General features: G+C 39.0%; 1 protein-coding gene across 1 annotated transcript in view; it reads left to right on the top strand.

Moving 5' to 3' along the window:
* Positions 1–22,141, top strand: part of calcr (calcitonin receptor) — a 64,476-nt gene extending 42,335 nt beyond the window's left edge. Inside the window, exons 15-22 of the mRNA XM_037795494.1 lie at positions 970–1,061; positions 4,270–4,396; positions 11,557–11,710; positions 12,522–12,582; positions 12,762–12,828; positions 14,001–14,219; positions 15,365–15,406; positions 19,597–22,141. Of these exons, the coding sequence (XP_037651422.1) occupies positions 970–1,061; positions 4,270–4,396; positions 11,557–11,710; positions 12,522–12,582; positions 12,762–12,828; positions 14,001–14,219; positions 15,365–15,406; positions 19,597–19,818 (984 nt within the window). The 3' untranslated portion in view covers positions 19,819–22,141. The remainder of the gene's footprint in view (positions 1–969; positions 1,062–4,269; positions 4,397–11,556; positions 11,711–12,521; positions 12,583–12,761; positions 12,829–14,000; positions 14,220–15,364; positions 15,407–19,596) is intronic.
* The last annotated feature ends 1,917 nt before the right edge of the window (positions 22,142–24,058 follow it).

Consider the following 24,058-nt stretch of genomic DNA (forward strand, 5'->3'; position numbering starts at 1 on the left):
TGTTGGTTTGTTTGTATAACTATTTGTCTAAGTTTTAATGACACAAGTTGACAGCAGTAATTGATTGTGTTATGTTATGTGAAACTTCACTGTGCCAAATTTCACTTAACCCCAAATTTCTCGCACAAAACCAAAATTTACACTCTGAACCAAAAGTGCCCTTTTGCTAATTTAAATTGTATTGCTTTCCTTTTGCAAACGTTTCCATTGTTAATGCTGATGATTAGGGACCCTCTATCTTATTGACAACAGGTTTGTCAAAAAAAAATTCACCCAGCAAATATCCAAGGAAATGAACAAAAAAATAACAACTCTGCTCTCCCATCTGGAAAAGAGGAAATGGTCAATTGCAAATAACGGCAAATTGTAAACAAAACAACTGCAAGAAACTCCGTCTTGTCTCCATCCAGGCAGTGTACTATACGCTGCTGTCCTGGCAAACCTGGGAGAAAGACTTAAAGTCTGCTGATCGATCAGAACCAAAGATCGACCGCTCCATCTGTTACCACAGAAACCTGATCTTTGCTGACTCAGCCTCCCAGCTTCAGGAAACTTCTTAGAACAAACAGCCTCAGCAGTGTTATCCCAAAGAGAAATAAGGAAAAATAAACCTTCCCTGATTTTCTGATAAGACTGAGTTGATGCCAACTTTAGCTCTTTATTCTTTCTTTCATGAGCAAGCCACCATCAACTGAGACGTGAGAACATTGGTCAATTTTTTTTGTTTGCAAGATTCTGCCACATTTCCCTGGATTAATTGACCCTGAAAATGTAAACTGTAACATTGATGTCACTTTATTTAGTGCCAAATGTCACATGTTGAATACTATTTGTGCAGTTTATGGCCTTGATCGGCACAAAATACAACAATAAGATACCTCAGGGACTGCACATTTCTTCTGTACATCTACTTTTTTCTAAGTAGTAATTCTACATGTGTTTTCTCTATCTATTGTTTTGTTTTTACAGTCAGCGTATATCCTGTTTTACATGGCGATTGTGGGTCACGCTTTATCCATAGCCTTTCTTCTCATCTCTCTGGCCATCTTCTTCTCCTTCAGGTAATGGATTCGACGGTAATTTAGCTGCAATTGCAGTTAATAGTTTGATGATGCACATTGTAATGACTGTAGTAAATATTTAGGATGGTTGTACCAAGACGAAAGCTGATGCAGTTTGTCATAATTCTGAGGTGATTAATCAATGGTAGCTTTACTCTTAACCTCTTCCACTTCACCCCTTTTTTTCCCTGAACCCATGTTTGTCTTTTTTAGGGGGGATACAGGGAGTCTTTACGGGGGGATAGCAGGTCAATGGTATATGTCACATAGAAGTGGTGTACATCATCTGAAAGCTGGGAAGATTCATTTGAGATGCAGCTTAGCACTGTGTGTCAAGTTGTTCTAGTCAATAATTATAAATTGTAAAAGTGTATAAGGGGTTAGAACATTATGATAGAAGTATATGATGGCCATTCCCATGCTCTATTATGTCTCATAAGTTGTTGCAGCAATTTTTGGTTGATAACATTTGTTACACAGATTTGGTGCTAATTTTAACCATTTTTTTACCACTCGAGAATTGATCAAAATGATTAAAAATCCCTCCAAAATACCACGCTAAGACACCCAGACCTTGAGGTACACCATAGAAAAAGCCATTGCTGTCATTTGGTATCAAAAACTTTTGACATTTTGAGATTTATGCAAAAATTGCATTTTTTGGCGATTGGATGGTGAGCACATCTGTTCTGGAAACGGCTCAGAAACCCCCTTATGGTCAATCTACCTAGGAAAGCCATCCATCCTCTGAATGCCCCAGGTCTTAACTTTGTGGCTGTAAAGTTTCATGAGGCTGTGATTATCCTAGAGGTCATCACAGGTCATTTTATACAGTGAGATCAAGTTTTAAAAAACGGTCTCAATACAATGAAATGGCTACTATGGGGACTAGCATCATCACACATGACAGGCCCACAGATGGTGTTGAGCTTTCACTACAGTCTCCTCCAACCATTTCATTACTCATCATTGTCAGTACTTTTGTCTCAATCGTATGTGCAGTCAGTGAAATTTTCTATTCTGCCTTTGTCCACATAGGATTTTTCAATGTTAATGTCACATTTTAGAATATAATTAAAAAGGCGGTTTACTCGTAGAGCTGCTCTGGGGCAAGTAACATGATCTAAATGTGTTTAAAATTAGCACAGTGTTAAATTAAAAGTGATGACAGTAATCATAGCTGCTGTCATAAATTAATGCAAACTATCAACCAGTTCTGCTGCCTCACTGAGTGTAATTTATACACAACTTAACTGTCGCTAATTTCATGCCAATTTGGTCTCCTTGCACTGCACATTTATTTCATGGATATTTAGGATTCAAAACTGGGGAGCTGTGACGTCCATGGGACGCGTTGGCGCTTTGCTTTTATTACAAACATGTGCACCTGAGCGCATTGCTCATTAAGGTTGTTCATCCTGATGAACTGCTTAATCCCAGAGGGAGAAAGTGCACAATTAAAGGAGATACTGCTGCTGAAATTCAACTAGATGAGAGTTTAAAATAACAGCGTGGATAAAGGGAAGGGAGGCAAAATATTCAGCTAATGGATGTGAAATTTGGAGGAGATAAAGCCTGAGAAAAAGTTAGCAGACTGCACATTGTTGAAACTTTATAGTTTATTTTTAGGAGCTTAGGGTTTATAGTTCTTCAGATACCTATGAAGAAACGTGAATATGGAGCCTAGAGGGGGGGGAATTCATTTTATGTTCTGTATCAATATTTTTACTTTGTTGGCCTTGTTGTTCATGAATGCTACAGTTGTAAAATTTGACATGTTGAAGGGTGCTGACCTCCTAAACGCAGCTGTTATCCAGAACAGATCTCGTACGAGGCCCTCAGTTTGCTGCAAAGTTTTATACACACTCGTAAATCTAGCGGCTGTGTTTAGGTCAGGTGCATTATTGCAAAACGCCGTGACCCGCTGAGAGACAAACTCTTAACTCAGCTACAGAGAAACTCAGCGGGATATTTACAATTCATCAACATCACAGTCCCGACAAATTAAAATCTCAATAAAGCAACAAAGTTATTGGCTTAGAAAATCCTTTATATATTTGACTTGTGCTATTTATAGCCAAAACACTTAAAATATTGGAGCCTTATGTTGTATTATAAGATCCAGATGTGAAGCTTACAGCGGTATGCGATGGTGTACAGCTGCACTACTTTGTTATTTACAACTCTACATCAACACTGTCCGGATTCCCAGAAAAAAATACTCCAGCTTGCTGTGGAAAAACAGACGTGGTTGAACAGCCCAGAAGACGTTGGGACCTGTCACAGTCCGAACGACGCTGCCATAAGGATTCAGTCTGTGTTTTGACTTCCCCTTTTAGATAAATCCCTTTTGTATATAAGCATTCAGCAGCTCCTGCATTCCCTCTTATGTCTGGAGCTAAAGCGAGGCTGTTTTTTCTGTCCGAGATGACCGCGGCCTCTGAATAAGACGGTGAAAATGTGCAGTTGTATATGCTGTTTTGTCTTGGCTTGGGGAAACGTAGCGATCTTCATGTTTTTCATGAGTCTTTGGGGTTTTTATGGCTCAACAAAGATAAAATTGTCCATGAGCAATAAAAGGATATAAATTTTTAAAGTGCAGATGACACATTTATAGGAGGCAGAGTATATTTGGTGTATGGTTTCATTTAGCTTCAAACACTGTCTGTGAGCTGAAGTACATTTGATGGCTGCACTGAAATTGAAACATCATTTAACCAACAATAAAGCTAGTGGATATGAATTATTTGTAACGGTTTTGATTCTAATAGATTTTCACGTTGCCTGGCAAGCATTTCATTATGCTATTAATTCTAAGTGATGAAGGCCACCCTTGGGATCTATTATGCATTATTTAACAGCGTTTCTAGCATGCACTGTACAGAGCATTTAGAGGCAATCCAGCTCATTGATCCCAGGGCTTTTTTATTTAACAACCACAAAACATTCTGAGATAAAAGATCCCAATTATTTGATATCTTACAGACTGAAGCAACATCTGACAACCTCATTTAACTATTAGCCCGCAAGTTATGCTTTCTCCTGTATACTTCATCGGTTGTTGCACATTTTTGTCTTCTTTAATGTTCTGTTTTTGTGTGTCAGAAGAGTTTTTATTCATAATTTGTAGATTTAAAAAAAAAAAAATAATGATCACATCATGTCCTGCTATATTACAAAGTCAATCATGACGTCTGTCTTCACACAGGAGTCTGAGCTGCCAAAGGATCACCCTCCACAAGAACCTCTTCTGGTCCTATGTGCTCAATTCAGCCCTCACCATCATCTACCTTGTAGGAGTGGTCAATAATCCTGAAGTGGTGAGCAGTAACCCGGTGAGTTCAGCCTCTGTTGAATATTTACCACCAGGACGACCACAAATGTCATTGTTAGCGCTGCCATACATCCATTGTGGGGATGGAAACACACAACGTATCTGTCACAGTCTGTTAGACTAACTATATGCTAACATGCTCACAACATCAATGCAAACAAGTATTATGTTTACTGTGTCCACCACCCTAATTTAGCATGTTAGCATACTAACATTTGCTAATTAGTACAAAACACAAATAAAGTTTGATCTTATCTTATCAAAGTACAGCTGATGCTGATGGGAATGTCTTTAGTTTTGCAAATATTTGACAAGCCCCCAGGAAGAGCGCCGGGCCAATTTTACATAGTGGCCAAACGGTGGTATTACAACTTCCGTGTCCGTCACGTGATGCCATTGGGCCTAAAAAGACTTTTTCCCATAGACTTACATTGGGAAAGAGACGTCTGTTAATCAGCGGATAATTTTTTTTTAGTAAAATCAACTTCCCAGTACGAACACTTGAATAGCCCTTATTTAAATCATTAGGTCCTAAAAGTTGTAAAATGCACTAATAGCTGAATCCAGAGTTATTTCCCTTCCTCCGTTCATGTGAATGAGACACAGACCGAGGGCTGGGAGGCGGAGTTAAAGGAAACGCTACTGCGCCTGCTCTATGGGTCCAATGGATGCGGAAGCTCGCCAGATGATCCGGGTACTTTATTACTCGGCAATCGAGCCATTTTCGCTTCATGCACCACTGATCAACTTTCATAGGAATGAACGGGAGCCCGCCTCCGATGCTGTATCTAGTTCTCTTTATACATCCATGGTATTTGATCATAAACCATCTTAGTTTAGCATTTTAGCATGCTAACATTTCCAATTAGCACATAACAAAGTACAGCTAAGGCTGATGGGCATGTCATGAGTTTTGAACAAGTATATAAGTGTACAAGTATTGTACCTGATAATGGCACTAGAGGAGAAGTTATCGTAACACCAAAGGTATTACAGTTTATCCTAAGGGGGACATGAGTGTCTTTACCAAATTTTATAGTCCAATATTTGTAGAGATAGAGAGACTAGAGCCAGATGCTGGCACGGCAAAAATAATGCCATTTAGCAGAATACAGTGTGAGGAGGAGGATTAGTCTCACTGTCTTGAAATGAGATACAAATGCATTCACAATTTATGCTAAACCAGATTAAAATGCAAGGAAGAATTTCGATGAACTCTTTAAAATGAATTTGCTTATGCAAGGCCAGGCAATGTGAGCAAGCTCATTTCAAATGGAGTTGTTCTATATTTTAAATATTTAAAGTTTGTGCAACAGACTTTTTGAGTACATCCTAATTAGAATTTAATCTCACTGTGCCATATCTTGGCAGCGTTACACAGTCAACAGACAGTTTTTGCTCTCTTCCACATTCTCCTGTCAGGAGTTTTGGAGCCACACTGAATGCATTATGTGAATTCTTTGAAACCCCGAGGTCTGCTTTGGTAGAAATGATAAATCTGTCTCGTAGGAATGCCTCACTATCAGGCCTGAACATAAATTCATGTGTTACTTTTCAAGAACCACTCCTTTTGGAACAGACAACCTGTTGACTCATTGCTTGCTACCTCTTAAAAGTTGTTATTGCAGAGGTTTCCCTACTCGAAACAAGGATCATATCTTTCCTTTTATGTAGAACTGAATACGATTAAACACATTCAGGCTCTAGAATTCCAAGTTAGTAAAAAGTAGAGCCCGATCGATATTGGATTTTTGGGGCTGATGCCGATATTAGGGAGTAAAAAAGATCAAATATCAATTGGCTGATATCTATACTGTACACACATGTTTTTGCAGTGATTCCTCAAGTGTGGTTATCAAATACTTGTGACAAAGATATGTAATGGAGACAGGATATTTTTCAATTTAACAACAAACTTTATTGTCCAAAATAACATCAGTGCACTGAAACAATAAACTTCACTGGGAATTAAATAATTATAAATAAAAAAAACGGCCAGTCATCAAAAGTCAGGTGCTCAGAAAAGAAGAGAAAAATGAGAGAAAATTAGTGAAGTTTATTTACATAGACTTCAACAAGATTGCCACATGGGGCGCTTTTCCTGAACACGGATAGTGATTCCGGTCTGTAGCCGTTTTTGAATGGCGTGTAGCGGTTATCCAAAGTGTTTATTCCAATTGTGGCGCAGTCAGTATGTCGATGGACTGACTCACTACTGACAAACTATAGCTGACTAGCAACCTCGCTAATGTGATAGATGTGATAAGCATGAGTGACATGGCGGTTGTCAGGGACAGGATTATGTTAGACATGGTGGTTTATGTAGGTAATTGTCATTTTTGTACCGGTTTATATTTTTAACCATTAGTGAGATGGCTGTTACATTTCTCGCTACTAAGACTTAGCATTCAATCTGCTACTTGCCACAGTACTGTATGTTGGAGCAAGTTCTATTGGACAAACTATGTGATGACACAATTTCTATGTTACTCAAGCAAGCATCTTTATTTGCATTATATTCTGTGAAATCGGTGTGATACCAATATATCTGTTATAGGCCAGTATCAGCCAAATCGGTCGGGCTCTAGTGAAAAGTGTGTCAGAATATGGCCTACTTACTACAAACTTTTAAAATGAACAACCATCAAAATCCTTGCAATATGCTAATGTGCAAAAACTAAATAAAAAGATGATCAAAGTCCCCTACAGAAACAACAGATAGGATTGTAGAAGTTGGCTCACAGTGCATACAATCCCATTAGACCCCAGCCAGCTTTCAGCAATCTGTTCCGACAAAGTACTAGAAACATCCAGGAGACAGCGGAGGCTTCAGCCGGGTTTGAGTTTGATTCTGCATCCCTCTGATGCTCCTTTTTCATACATTCATCAAATCTATCTGGCTCATTTTGACTGCCGTCTTTATTCACATCCCATCGCTGAACATATCCAAGAAGCAGCCCGACATGACATAAAATCCAAGAAATATATACTCTGTGCAGTGACCCGTTTTCAAACCTCTCCTCCTCGCCATTTGTCAAAAAGGTTTGTGTCGAATCTGTTACTTTCCGACGTAGAACTGTCAAGTCGTGCTTACTCGCTGCAGCGTGTCGGATTAAAATTGGTCACCGTGGCCCCGCTTTTCAAGAGGATGCAGAAAAAGAAATCACAAGCACCATTTGTTGGGATTCACGCATGTCTGTTGGGGAAACATTTTGAAATTTACAGCTGCCAATGTGAGACTTATGAGCCTGTTTTCTGCGCTGGTGATCTAGGAAAGGTGGATTGTGGTGGAGATTTACTCTCACAGAGAATAAAAGATCTTTTAATTCTCTCCGGTGTGGCGATACAGAGTCTGGTTTAGCCTGCCAGCAGTGTGGGGGAGTGAATCCCCAAAGCTTATGTCAAACCTGGGAGGAGGCTGAAAACATGAGAAACATCTACATGATGTATGGCAGCTTGATTTGTAAACCAGAACATTGTCGGTAACTTTAGACAAACCTCGGCTAGCTGCAATGCAAAACAGTAGTGAGCTAGAAAAAAGTGCACTCAGTAGAGTACAGATTTCCGCCAGGTGTGTCTGCAACGACCACTGCTGTAATGTTTGATTGAATCAATACAAACCACAATTGCCCCCCATCTAGACCGCAACCGTATTAGATGCATTTTTCACTCGCACGTCTAACACAACAGAGCAGCTGAACTGCAGTTCACTGTGTAACGCTTCATGTGGACCTTGTAATGCTTCCGCTGAACAGAAACTGTCGGTGTGTTTAGTTCCGTTAACTGTTAGCTGTATTAACTCTGTTAGCTGTAAGCCAAACACATCGCAGGACTACTGCCCACCGGCTGCTAATGGCTAACTAGTCAACATGAGAGGACGCGCTCCGTTGTAGTCAGCGCTCAGTTCAGTTTGTCATTTGCTAAGCGATAGTTATACATACATGAAAGCGTCTTACCTTGGCATGCAAATCAAGAGAGGAACAATTTGTAATCTGTAGTGGAAACAAGATTCCAAACTGAAGCAGTTGTTGATCACTTGCGGCCCCTACCGGCTGGTTAGGAGTAGTGAGGAGTCAGCAGTCAATGACGGTTTAAAACAGTCAATAAAATATATTGTCAAAAAGTGTGAATCACTGCAACCATGTGAGGTCCTTGGGCATACAATCAAAAATGAGCACCAAAAATATTAGACTGATGGGTCCAGTAGTATGTGAGATTAGCCATGGACAGACAGACAGACAGACAGATCACATAATCTCCTCAGTCTACGCCTGACAGTAAAAGGTGTGTGACCTAACTCATTGCATGCTGATATGAGTCCATGTCTGTTATTGTGGAGTTTCCTTAACGGGAAAGAGAAATGTAGGAAAGTGAGGGAGAGACATATGGCTAAGAGTTTAGAAGTGAAAGACTGTTGTGTGTTTTGAGCTAAGAAGACCCCTGAGAGCAGTCAATAGCAACGCCAACATCTTTGAATCACTGAACGGTGACTGCACGCATGCTCTTTTAACACCGGACTACAAACCAGAAATCCTGATGTGAATATAATTTTTGTTCATACAAAGGTTTCAAAGGAAAACAATTAATTCAATACTTGTTTTTTTAGAATATGAGTAGTCTATTATCAGAAAATAGTGTCGGAGCCAACACACACTCTCTACTCAGAGTACCAGCTCTGACCCTCTGGTAGAAGATTCAGGGTCCCCCAGAGCAGCTGAACCGTTATAAACATTGATTCCTGCCTTTGTCCATTCAGATTCTCAACACTAACAGGTAATGCAGGATGTTACCCCCATAATTACCCCCATCATTTTCAAAGCAGTCTGTAGTAGTTATTCAGAAAGTGATCAAGGTCTCTTTTGCGAGAGAGACCTGAGAACAAATATTCAAGATTACAGCAAGATAAGTTAGTCACACAAAAAAATAACTACATACACAGATGCACTAATTAAAACAATCTTTAACAAATTTCTGCAAGCAGAAGTTTAAATTCCTTCAGAGAAACAATAGTCTCTAACTTTAATTTGTTTTGCAGTACATTTCCAGTAGTGAGGAGCATATTACATGAAAGGAGCTTTTAATTTAAATCTATCCTGCAATTTGGTGTCATGCTTCTTCACTTCACGCTCAACAAAGGATGTTAATCTCAGCTATTTGTCTTGTAGTTGAAAACAATGGTGACCATCCAACCTTTTCATATAATTCTCAGAGGTGATGAGAATAGTGGAATAGCTATCGCGTGTGATGAATCAAATGGCACTGTGGTAAATGGTGTCCTGTGGTTTAAGGGTAGCGGCAGCAGCATGCGCATACATAAGATAAGATCAGATCAGATATACTTGTTTGTGCCTGTAGGGAAATTTGTTCTGGACTTCCTCCTGCAGTTCCACAGAAGTTAGAAACATACAACAACACAAAGCTTCCATGTAACAGTTTGCACATACGCACTTACTGACAGTGACGTTTGTCCATACGCATTTCCACTGTGTCATAGATCATCCATTTCTTCCATTTACTAACAAAACATTTTCTCTCACTTTAAGCTAGAAAGTCACAGTATAAATCTCTCTCATAATTACAATCTGGGATTTCAACTGTACAGACAAGTTACCAGACCAGGCAGTTATCCCATATCTTGTAATACGCTCAAAGACTGCATGGTAAAATAGTGACATGAACTTTTGCTCAACTCCATAGACCAGAGGTATTCATAATCCAGTACAGATAGTATAGTGGGATTGTATGATCTTTTTTGTTTTGAGAGGAGAAACTAACTCTGTTCCTGTATAAAAATCGAATTAGTTTTTGATTGAGGTGTTTAACGATTTGTAGGTCAATCTGTTGTCTAACTATATTCCTTTAAGTATTTCTAATGCTGTACTGCATTGATTAGATTTCCATTGAGAGCATGGATCGTAGGAACATCAACAGTTTGTGCTCAAGTGAAATTGCGTACAATTTGTCTTTTTGAAGTTTAGAACAAGCTTTAAATTATGGGAGAAGCAACTAAGTCTGATTTGGGGTCCAGACGATGGCATCGTCAGCATTAAAAAAGGATATTGCAAAGTTAAATTGGAAATGGTAATACCAGGGGGGCTAATATTGACCCTTGTGGGACACCTTTGTCAACTGTAAGGGAACTTGACTTGAAACCATCTGCAACAGCCAGCTGTAAGCAGAATCAACAAAACATGAAAAGAAGCTTATTTAACAAAGCATTGTGATCCGTAGTATCAAAAGGGAACATTTTTTTGCAACACTATACAGTATGATTTTGTGCTTTTAGTTACCATATACTGAAGAGAAACATTGTTGTAGCAATTTGTTACATTACACATAACTTTCTAGATGGATGTTTGATTCGGTTTTTACAATTTGCAGCCATCTTGGCTTTTACGGGAGTCACATAATCCAAATTTGGGGAATCCATCTGAGATGGGATGAGCCAGCAGCAGCCACCAATTAAGCAGACAAATCCAAAAACATGTCTCTTTAACAAATCCCTTAAGAAATGAAACAACGTTTCTCAATATTCCTAGAGACACACATAAAGACATTTTTTGTGGATGAATTTTTAAGAGGGAAGTTGGGACTTTTTGACATCAGGTTTATTGGAACCAGTGTGTAGCAGTCATTAGCAGAATTACAGTTTATGGCGCATCCACAAGCATCTCTATAATTAAAGCATTAATATACTGTGGAAGGATAAGACTGACATCATAATGTGTCATCAAAGTCAAAGTCTCTCTTCCAAGAAATTATATTAATGATTCAATCAAAAGAACAGAATATATAATGAGACATGTTGTCACACTATGCTGGATGCATAGATAGAAAATTGCATCGTGCTGTATAAGGTACAGTACTGTGTAATATGCTTGCAGCACATGGCAATCAAAGAGCACTCCGACTACAAAGTAAAACCATCACTTCCATCCCAGCTCACCTCCAGAGGGGGTAAATGAATAAACATCTTCACTGTCTTCAGAGGGTAATACTGGCTAATGATTTTGTGCCATGAGCGTAGAAAAATCCTTTTACATCTTTTTTGTATCCTGCTGAGATGATGTCAGGAGTGTTTAAATTGAATCAACTTTAATAGTGCTCTTCTTGTATCGACAAAACAAATAACAAATATTCCTGTTTTGGCTCTTTCTGCAGGTTAGCTGCAAGGTGTTACACTTCTTCCACATGTACATGCTGGGCTGCAATTATTTCTGGATGCTGTGCGAAGGCATCTACCTGCACACGCTCATCGTGGTGGCTGTGTTTGCTGAGGAGCAGCATCTGCACTGGTACTACCTCCTGGGCTGGGGTGAGTCCGTTGATCAAAACACTATTTGCTGTGTTTTGTCTATGTGTATTATATTGTATTGTGTATCTTGTATTTTTATGCCTTCATTGGACTCAGTCACAGCTTTAACAACTCACTAAAAAACAATTCAACAAGACAGAACACAATCTAGCAGCCACAATTTACTCGTATCCGCCCAATCCTCGTACAGTATTTCAACCTGGACACGCTGACAGCTTTATTGGCCCTCCTGTCGCTAAGTGCTGTCCTGCTTTTCACCTTGTTCAAAACAGGAATAATGAGTGCAGTCTGTCAAAGAGGTGGGCGATGGAACTAAATGGATGGTCATCATTAAAAATGGGAGGATAAACCTTGAGGCCTGTGTTTGTAGTGTGTCTGTGTGTGTGTGTGGAGGCCAGTTAGGTCCATCTGTGGCCAATATGCTGCAGGGCCTCATTGGTGTCTGAAAATGGACCGTACATGGATTCATGTGTTTGTATCCAGATGAAGAGTGAAAAGCTAGTCTGAGCCCAGCCTCCAGTGGGTTTTTTTTATAGCCATAATGTCAAATAAGACGGGATTGTTACCGGAAATAAACAATGTAGTGTTGTTTTTTCAGGTTGGAGCAATACAATTGCAATAGGAAGGTAGATGCACTGTGTTTCAGCCTTTCCGAGAATTAAACAATTATTGTGAAGGAATCATTTATTTGATGAGGAAGTCTAAGACCAGAGAAACAACTGACCAAGCTAACCACACTTTTTACTGTTGCATAAATGATTAATGAATTTCCCTAAATTCACTCAAGACCTCATCTTTTTCCCCGTCTAAGGCTTTCCTCTAGTGCCTGCATCCATCCACGCCGTGGCAAGGAAAAAGTATTTTGATGACAAGTGAGTAATGTTCCAGAAACTTGTGCAAATAAACAGGAGGTGTTTACATACGTGCTCGTCTGTGTGTGGCGAGAGAGCGAGAGCGTGCAGATCCTTACACGTGCATGTTTTTGCATGTGTGTGTGCATGTGTATTTTGGGCCGCAGACAGCACTGACTGATATGTTTTTCCTTCTGTAGCTGTTGGATGAGTGTGGAAACCCATCTGCTCTACGCGGTCCATGGTCCTATAGTGGCAGCGCTTCTTGTAAGTCTGCTAATCCGCTGTTCCATAGAAATGCATGGATCAGAGGGAAACATGTGATTATTGGTTTGTTATTTTGGTTGTAGTTTTAGTTCTTAACCCCTTACCATTCTGCTCCCCTTTTTTTAGAGGGGTAGTGGTTATGGACAGGGGATGTTCAGGGGTAGATAAAAAGTCAACAGTAGATGTCACATAGAGGTTGTGTACATCATCTGAAAGCTGGGAACCTTAAGATTAATTTGCGATGCATGTTTAGAACGTGATGATAGAAGTTTGCGATGGTCATTCCCATGCTCTATTATGTCTCATAAGTTGTTGCAGCAATTTTTGGGTTGATACCATTTGTTACACAGATTTGGTGCTAAATTTAACCATTTTTTACCTGTCAAGAATTGATTAAAATGATCAATTATACCTCCAAAAGACCATATTGAGACACCAAGACCTTGAGTAACACCATAGAAAAAGCCATGCTGTGATATGGCATCAAACACTTTTGACATTTGGAGATTTCTGCATTGCATTTTTCGGCGATTGGATGGCGAGCACTTCTGGAAACTGCTCAGAAACACCCTTATTGTCAATCTACCTAGGAAAATCATCCATCCTCTGAATGCTCTAGGTCTCTAGTTTGTGGCTGTAAAGTTTCATGAGGCTGTGATTATCCTAGAGGTCACCACAGGTCATTTTATACAGTGAGGTCAAATTTAAAAAAATGGTTTCACTGTGAAATGGCTACTATGGGGACTAACATCATCACACATGAATACAGTTGGGCTCATTGGATCCACAAGAGTCTCAGCTTTACAGTCATACCCAATTTATATAATTCCAAGATGTTTAGGGACCCCTGTATGCAGAAATATTCAAACACATCATTTTAAAATTTGAAAATGGCAATGCCAGTTTTTCCTCGCCAAAATTTTGCGTAAATTCGTAGAGCTATTTAGTGTTCTTCCCGACAAGCTAGCATGACACGTTTGGTACCAATGGATTGGATATGTTTTTTAGTTTCATATGATACCAGTATATTCACTCTAGTTTGAAAGCTGAGCCAGGTACAACATATGAAAGACAGAGTCGGAGTGTTTAGGGGATGAAGCATAAAAGATCAGAAAAATGGCTTTAATTATTGTTTCGTTTTTTTTTTTCATACTTTGTTTTACTCTCTGCAGGTGAACCTCTTCTTCTTACTAAATATTATAAGAGTGTTGGTGACCAAGTTGAGGGACACACACCGGGCAGAATCCAACATGTACATGAAGGCAGTGAGAGCCACCCTGATCCTGGTGCCCCTGCTGGGAATACAATTCGTCATTTTTCCCTGGAGGCCAGAGAACCGTCTAGCTGGGGAGGTCTACGAGTATCTCATGCACATACTCATGCACTACCACGTAGGTACTGAGCTGACAGCAAGGCGCTGCATTAATCAGAATTTCTATTAAAGTACCAGGTAGAAGCTCAGTTCAAAGGTGGAAAAAAGCCAATAAAATGCTGCTTCACTGCCCTTGTGGGTTGAGGTATTTTGCACATCTGGGAACAACCACAATCAATAATAAAGAAAAGTAATATCAGTATCAGTATGCAAACAGAAATGGTCCTGAACGCAGCCCACACTTCACATTCAGTGCCCTCAGTCCTGTCAGTTTTGAGATTTAGATGTTTGGCATTGCTTGAAAGTCTCCACTCATAAAAGCCTTGTTTCCTGCCTCGTTGTTGTTGTGATTGATTGATGTGATTCACTGCTGAATTACATTAAAAAAGCAGACACTCCATTAACTTTATTTAGCTACGAGTTAGGCACTTGATTAAACAACAGGCAGGTGGGCAATCAGTTCATTTACTTACCAGATAGGGAGTACATTGCTCCACCAGATACTCTTTGTACTGTGTTTCTTTTTTTCAAAAAGCACTCTGATTGTGAAGTTGCTGTCCTGACTTACTGCTAGGAAGTGATACATTTTCCTTAAATCTCCTACCTTTTAGCTACTACATTTAGTTACTACCCCATGATTCCTTATTATTTTAATGTGCAATACTGTACAAGAAATTGTACAATAATTCAACTGTGCAATACTTTGTCATTAATACTGCATTTATTATGTACGTTTTTAAGAATTTATTTAATTCTTGTTTATACTATTCTTGCAATTTATATTTAACACACTTATATACACGCATTTTTTATTTACTTATTTACACTGTGGTTATATATTGTATGTGTTTGATGCACATATTTGTACATATTTCTTATATTTCTGATTTCTTATCCCAATTTTATTATTTATTTATAATTCTCTACATATATTATGTTATATATTTTGGCATTATGTACATAATTTACATGCTACTTTATTTCTATTTTTCTTATATTTCCTTATACTCTTATATGAGAGCAACTAACTTCCCAATTTCCCCCCGGGGGCAAATAAAGTATATCTGATTCGGATTTTGTAAGAAGAAAAAAAATGGATGTGTAGACATAATGTGTAATTATGTCTACTACTTGTAATTATATCTACTTGTTTTGCTTTTTAAGGGATTACTGGTGGCAACAATATTCTGCTTCTTCAATGGAGAGGTAAGCGTTTTTCATGTATTTATGTGTCAGTTTGGTTTCCCTACAGTGCGCTGCTGCTACACAATGTTGTGTAAAGTTAAAGGAAGAGTTCAACATTTTGCCAAGCGTTATATAAGAGGATCGATACCACTCTCTTATACGCAATGAGAGCCAGGAGACAGTTAGCTTAGCTTATGTAGAGCGAGCCCGAGCAACAGGACGCTGACTTTCGTTGACTTAACGGCCACAGGTGTCGCTGTTAACAAGCAATTTCTGATTCTTACAAATAGTCCCTTTAACAGACATGAGAGTGGTATAATTCCTCTCAGGCAACTCTCAGCCTTAAAATGAATAAATTGTCTACTATAACTATTAACTACTAGTACTACTAGTAACTATTCCTTTAAGTATATTTGAAAAATTCATTTTTTGGTGCCATGTTGAAGGAATAATGCTGCGGTTGTGATAAAGCAATTGCCCTTTTTAAAGGTCAACCTGCACGTTACTCTGGGAGCTGCTCAGCCATGGAGCAATAAAACTGCTCATTGCTTATGACATTAAGTACAAGACATCAAACTCCATCAGGCAAAACATTTTCATATTTTGTTTTTCCAGGTCAGATCTCTGGCATCTTACATCTGTTCTTGATAGCATATCACGAGGTGACCCAAACACAGACTCAAAGTTGGGTTTTTGGCATTGAATATTTGAGTAAAACGGTTGGAACTTCACAGGAATGCTACATCTGTCATTAGTCCAATTGTAACAGGTTATAAAGCATTGTGTTTCTTCTCTCATCTGAGACCAATTTAGTGCTTCTGCAGTGAAAGCTGAAGGGTCATGTCAGGTGAAGAGTAAGACACGAGTATAAATGACTGTGTGGTTTCCAAGCCCAGCTGGAAATCGACTCTCCTTTTAAGTTCTCCTGTCAGCCTTTCTAAGTCTGTCAGCAGCTGTCTGACTGTGAGCATCCTTAACTTGGTTCAAACACAAATGAATGAGCTAGATTTCCATTAAAGCTCAGACCTGGGGTTAATTGTGTTGTGGAGACCTTTCGGCTCCATAGACCCAGCGTGTGACAGATGCTTTCAAGCTCAAGGTCTCCACAAAACAAAGCACCAACAATACGTGCTGTAAGGTTAAATTAGGCATTTTTAGCAGGTCTCCATGGTGGTGTGAATACAACAGACAGATCAGGCAATTACAGACAAACTGTGTATTAAATATACTAGAGTGAAGTGAAATTCTCTGTTATTCATTAGGGGTGTAAGAAAATATCGATACACATGAGCATCCCAATATTATTTTGTGCGATACTATATTGATTCTCCAAAACACTATAGATTTTTATTTAACCTCTTAAAAATCTGACGGCCCAACGTTTGGCCCGGCTGCTATTCGATATTTCGGAGGTTGTAGCAGGGTCAGTTTTAAAGCTAGAGTGAAGTTACTGGTATCATATTAAACTAGAAAACCTAAGGAATCTATTGGTACCAGCATGTCATACTAGGTTGTCGGTAAAGGAGGCTAAATAACGCTCATACTTTATGCTAAATTTTGGCGAGGAAAAACTGGGATGGTCATTTTCAAAGGGGTCCCTTGACCTCTGACCTCAAGATATGTGAATGAAAATGGGTTCTATGGGTACCTACAAGTCTCCCCTTTACAGACAAGCCCACTTTATGATAATCACATGTACTTGGGGCAAAAACCATGCAGTTTTATGTTTGCAGTATAAATGTGTTATTTTGGCCTATTCTAAAATGGTGTATTTCTGTTGTGTTCTTTATACCATGAAAGTTTTCCTTAAAATTTTATTTTAAAAAATTGCCTTGCTTACGGTATCGCAATATATTGAATCGTATCCCCTTTATCATGATACATATCGTATCACCAGATTCTTGCCAAAACACAGCCCTATTATTCATAGAAACAATGAAGTTGTTTGGAGGTATTTCTTTCGACTGAGAAGAAAAAAAAAAACAGGGTAGAGCAGAGTAAATACTCAGCATGAGGTGTCTGGAACAGAGGAAGTAACCATCTACTGTGGCGTTCAGCCTGGAAAATAGGTCAGGTATTAGCTCATAGATGAGCAGCCAGAACGCATCAGCGTCTTTTTAAACAATGCAAACAATGTATGGAGTATAAACAGTGTGCAGAACATGTGTTTAATGGACTAGTCCACGTTCAGGGTGATTTGGGGTCAACTAACACAAACTATCACAAGGGAATGAGAGGGTTTGCTTGCTTCACCCGCATAATGACCAATTGAGCTCCCTTAATCAGGACACGGGTTTCTGGGGCCTGTTCTTTGATTTAAAGGCCAAACTGCACAGAACTGCCTTGTTTCTTCAATGGCTCCATTGTGATGTCAGGTCAGAGAGACAAACAGCTTTCATGCTGTTTTTGTGACATCAAGCAAAACCCAGGCTGCTCTTTGTCTCATTATAACAATTACTGTCATAATTCACATCATTAGATCATTAATATACCCGCAGTAATTAGCGCAGTATTTTGGTGTTACAGAGTAAAATGATTAACATTGCACTGCTGGAAGATTGTATTTGTGGTTTCTGTTTTCAGGAACTCAAGTTCACACACAGTTCTTCAATCAGTCAGTCAATAAGTACATAATGCTGAATTGATTAGGTGTTCAACAGAAAATGAGTCGACATTTTTGACAATCAATCATTGATCGAGGAAGAATGTCAAACATTTACTTGTTCCAGCTTTTCAAATGTGAAGACTTGTTGATTTTCTTCATATCACTTTGACTTTAGTGTATTTGGGGTTTGGGCTGCATGTTAATGCGTCCTCAGCTGCAATAGCCGTGGCCGCATATTGTTTTTGGGTTATCCGTACATCCGTCCGTTCCATTCTCCTGAACACGATATCTCAGCAACGCATGGAGGGAATTTCTTCAAATTTGGCACAAACATCCACTTGGCCTCAAGCATGAACTGATTCGATTTTGGTGGTGAAAGGTCACTGTGTCCTCACAATACACGTTTTTGGCCATAACTCAGAATTCATATGCTTGTTATGACAATTTCACACATGATGACATCTTGTACAGACATGGATGTAAACTGCAACTTGACTGATTGGCGGAGGCATACAACTGCAAGGCGGTAATTCTAGTTCACCTTTTTATAAAATTTTATTGACAAAACAAAACAAATACATTAATCTTAAAGCCCCACATCTGTCTCACAACAATACTAGGAAGGGTTAGATTAACCCGCTATAGGGGACCCTGGGGCAGAAATGAGCTATGGGCCCTATTTGAGAACCTCAAACTCCTACCCCAACATACACACATACCAACTTGGTATCTTCATTCACCTCTTTTATTGCCATATATACTCAATATGTGTGTAAGCAGAAGTGTACCATTAGAAATGTAATGCAAAATAATCAAAAGGCATTGCAGAGGTGAATTTTATGTGTGGGAATGTTCCTTTGTTTTCTATGAGCAATCATAGTAATGATGTTAACATATAAATCAGACAATGCACAGGCAATTTAGTGAAACCCCGCAGTTATGGTCTTGACCGGTCTTGAAATAAAATCCAGGGAATCTTCTTTGTTCGATTCCGAGACGAGACCTTCAAAAAGTGGTCTTGATACCGGTCTCAAGACCAAGACCAATCTTGAGCACTACAACACTACTTGTTGCTAATCTTATACATAATAGCTCAATACAGATCTTTCTTCCTTTCAATAACATGATGATCTGGCTATGTGCACAACTTGGCCACATAATTTACCAAGAAATGTGACTGTAGTGTTTACATTTCCTAACTAGCATCTGTTAACATGATTGAAATCTGAGTGATCCACATATGCTGCAGCAATTATGCTTGCATCAGTTAAGCTCACCGTCAATTGGATTAATATTGTCACAAGATGGTGTTTACATGGGCTCTGCCTTACTCACATTGCACTGTTTTGATTTGCATGTTAATTTGTCTGGTGGAGTCATTGTGTGATCTGAGAAGTAAAAGAGAAATGCAGTTCGGAGAAATGTTTGTGTAACTTTGACAACTAACAACTGACAGCATTTTCACTGAGATGTGGTCTTGTGCAGTATGCAACGGTTTCCCAGTTATATGAGAGCGAGGAAACTACCACAGAAATTTTGTCCCACGGTTAGACAGCAAAACAATGTCAAAGACGCTGACCGTGATGATGTGTTTGTGTCGCCCCAGGTGCAGGCAGCTCTGAAGAGACAGTGGATGCAGTATAAAACCCAGTGGGGTCAGAGACGAAAGGACCACTGTTCCATGCGCTCCACATCCTACACAGCCACCTCCATCACCGAGGAACCCGCCTCCATGTACCACCATGACTGTAACAGCGAACACTTGAACGGGCGCCACACTGGGGACCCTGAACGGGAGGCACTAAAATCAGGAGAGACGTACGCTTGAGCCACACCGGAGGATAAAGAGTGTCGCGGTGGGGACGGACGAAGAAGAGCAACTGAGCGTTGTACAGTATGAAATGAAAATCCGGTTTGCCCACCATGTTTCAGTGATTATATCTTAGAGGCTGATGTTGGTTTGTTCAGCCCAGGACGACGATACGGGTCCGGAAATAAAGAGCTCTTTGGGACGGAGATGGATAAGCTACAAGGCTGACACTTCATTTTACTTTACGTTGCTGTCGCGGCTGTTTTCTGAGAACTTTGATGTCAAAACAAGAGCTGCTTTTGACATGTGTCACTTCCTAAAGCTGCTAAAAACTGTGAGAGCAGGCTCACAGTGTGACGGAGGTCTGGTGTGGAGACGGAAATAACTGTGACTGTGATGAAGGCGGCGATGCTTTCTGTTCGAGACGATGGCGCTGAATGTGACAGAGAGGATGATATTGGTTCTGATTGACGTGAGGTGGAGGTGAAGTCGTGATTTTTAAGGTGAAGTAGAAGAAACAATCTTTCCTAACCTCACCTATACCAAAGGGTACTGTTTGTTGGTCCCACCTATGAAGGGGCGTACCATGTCCAGCTGAGTACAGATGTGGTACCCTGAAGCTAAAGACACACACCAACAAACCTGATCGTATACGTGCCATGATAGAGGTCAAATTTCAAAAGACCCTCTGTGCTTGAAGCTCCGGAATTGTGTACATAATGTATGTTCACCACGTTTCATTTGAAAAAAAGATGTGTTCAAATGTTTTAAAAAGGATTTTATTTTTGTTTTCTATTAATATTTTATTCTTGCCAATTCCTAAGTGTGTGTGTGTCCTGTGATGCTGCACTACCAACTGCTTTGTTGTTTTTTGCAGTCGCTGTATTTGTGCCGATGCCGAAACATCACAGGGCTAAAGAAGCAAAAAGAAGCTAAATGCGCAAAAAATATATATATATATATGAATAAAAAAGACTTTATTTTGAGGTTGAACAGCCACAAGAGTTGTTTAACTGCATATATGAATCAAGTATCATTTGTGCCAATGATTCTGACAAACGAGTGGTTTCTCTGCAGTGTGGAAGCTGCACAGATTTTCATCCTTTGTCATGCTCACGATGCCTTTAATCAATCTCCTTTTTCTTTTTCTTTTTTTTTTGGAAAAAGTGATATTCTGTTGTCCATGCATATTTATTCATGAATTTTGTAGCATTTTGTATGAATACGCATCCAGGGCAAAGGAAAGGCTCGCTAAAGATGAAATGATAAGAAGATCACATCCATACTAGAGTCAACAAATTCATATCACAATCTTGCGCAGACAGCAAAACATGAATAATCAACTCTTTGTCCTAAATATGGTCATATTACTCTATGGTGATTTTATTGCTGCTTACTCATATCTGTGCTATAGGATTTTGGAAAGATGAAAGTTAAGAGTTTTGATGGCCATAGTGCATTTAAGTGTGAATACAAACAATAGACCACACTGACTGAGTCTGCTTTGTATCAGGAGTAGGGTTGTAACGGCATACCGGTGTCAAGGTGTACTGCGGTATTAAAATTGATGGTTATCATACCGTGTTCTTTTGGTTATCTACAATATTGAAAAACCTGACATAAGTATCTGTGAGTTAAAGGTACAGGCAGGAGCCGTCTGGCTGCTCCGTCGCACAACTACAGTAAGTGTTATTTGTTAATAATCATAGGACATCATTTTAAAAGCTCACAGCTGTTGTTATTTTTTTTCATTTAGTAGTTAATTTAACATGCTACAGTGCTGCTAACATGTAAACTAACATGCTTCAGTTATATAACATGCTATAGTTACATGCTATTTTTTCGGTTTATTATATTCAGTATAGAATTTTGTTGTCATTCCTTTAAGGGTCATTGAAACAGAATAAGAATAATAGTGTAATACTGTACACCATGATACCTTAAAACTGTGATATTTTCTGAGATGGTTATTGTACCGTGAAAATCTCATACCGTTACAATCCAAATCAGGAGCCACCGTTTTAAATTTTTTTTTTGAAACTTGGATGAATTCTGTGTCTGTAAAAGTTACTTAAAACCCAAATGAGCTACCTAAACTGCATATCTAATAGAAGACATTTGAATTCAGGCAAGGAAAAACATTTATCATCCTGGAGCGTATAGCCAATAAAGCCTGTAGCTGGCTCAGACTGCTGTGATTAGATTGTTGCCACTCCCTGTTTACGTGTCGGGGAAGAAAGGTCAAAGAACTAAAATGTAAATTGTAAAGAAGGAGCATCTTTAAGGATAAGGCTGGGGGATATTCTATATTTCTGTTATTGTAAGCAAACCCCATGAAAAGTCAAAAAACAACTAGGGCTGCAACTAATGATTGTTTTCATTGTTGATTAGTCATCATGATTAATCGATTAGTTATTTGGTCCATAAAGCGACAGAAAATGGTGAAGAATGTCGATCAGTGTTTCCCAAAGCCCAAAATTACATCCTCAAATGTCTTGATTTGTCCACAACTCAAAGATGATCACATTACTGTCACCGAGGAGTAAAGAAACCAGAAAATATTCACATTTAAGAAGCTGGAATCAGAGAATTATGACTTTTTTTCTTTAAAAAAAAAATGCTCAAAATGATTACTCGATTATCAAAATAATTGCCGATTAATTTAATAGTTGACAACTAATTGAATAATCGTTGCAGCTCTAATATTAATCAAATTATCCAAGTCAAGGATGCAGCTCTTTGTTAGCTGTAAAGTTGCAGTTTAGCCAACAGAAAACACATTAGCCACACAAGCTGGACGCAGCTCTTATTTTGTAGCTTCACTTATTTCCCCCTTGAATAAAACAGACATTTGGACCTATTGCAATACTATATTTCAATGACCTTTCTGTTGCTAGCCAGGTTTAATAAGGAAGGAACGGAGAGAGACAATCAATATGAGAGAATGACATCATCATGCTACGATGGAAGAGTATAGGTTCCCCTGCTAATTTGAAAGTATTTTTATTTATTTTAGTATGAAATTCATCTTTATAAAGGTGATTTGTCACACTGTAAGACTAACTATTCATGGTATGGGTTTGGGGGAAGACAGATTCTGTATATTTTGTATGTTCATGCCCATGTAAATACGAGCAGACACTGTGTATACGATACGATTTTTGCACTGTGAAATACTCTGACAGCTATTTTTGTTAATGTTCCTGTCATTTATTTTGACTTGTGTTCGTCTCTTTCTCCCTCTCGGCTCGGACTGGCATCATCTCAAAGCTGATAAAAAAACCTGCATTTTGTAAAAGCCAAATTGATTGGTGTTTTTTTTATTTACCTATTTAGCAAAAGAATACAGACATAAAAGATTATTTGGTGTTGCTCTTTATTTCCTGAGCAAATAGCAATCAGATAAAACAAACTGCAACATGTGTTTGCAGAGGAGAAAAAGATGAAAGAATTTGATGATAAAAAGGTACTTTCTCATGATTTAATTAGGCTATGACCTCTAAAGTGAGAGGAAAATTAATTATTTTTCCAACCGCACCGACACAAACTTTGTTTTCAAGCATTTCTGCAACGTTCTCTGATGATTTAACAGCATTTTCCTCGCCAACTTGTCAGTGTTTCAGGGTTGAGAGATTTTTTATAATAGAGTGTACAGGGAAAACAAAGGAAGTCTTACTCCATTTAGGTGTCTTTGTTATCCCTCGGGCTTGGCAATGTCATACAGCCCCTTTTAATTCTAAAGGTTCGGCTACATACCGAGAGAACGAGACAGAATCGACTGACACAGTTCCTCTCCAAGATGGATGGCCACTCACGTCCTACGTCAAATTAAGGCTGTTCTCACACTAACAAGGAAGAGTTCTCCTCATTATCTGAAGCATTTTTCAGCTTTTCTATAGGCAGCTATAATATGTAATTTCAGGCTCTGCTGAATCCTAATGGTACGACCAAGAGAAGAAGACGTCCTGTCCTCCTGCGTATTCACACTGCTTCTGAGTCCATGAGATAATAATAATGTGATGATGAAGTTAGACGTGTGTGGAGCTTTCTACTGATAAATATTGTCCCCTGCCATCAGCATAACACCAGATTCATCAAAAGGAATCTTTAAATGAAAATACTCAAGTCTGAAATTGTATGCAAACTCTACTGCATATGAAGGCAGAGATGGAGGAGCTATGCAATAATGAAGATACAATGAGGGGGAAATCTCCATAATTGTCATAAATCCTACTGTTATGGATCTTTTCTTCAGGAG

The sequence above is a fragment of the Sebastes umbrosus genome, chromosome 15 (assembly GCF_015220745.1).
Source record: "Sebastes umbrosus isolate fSebUmb1 chromosome 15, fSebUmb1.pri, whole genome shotgun sequence".
Classification (NCBI taxonomy): Eukaryota; Metazoa; Chordata; class Actinopteri; order Perciformes; family Sebastidae; genus Sebastes; species Sebastes umbrosus.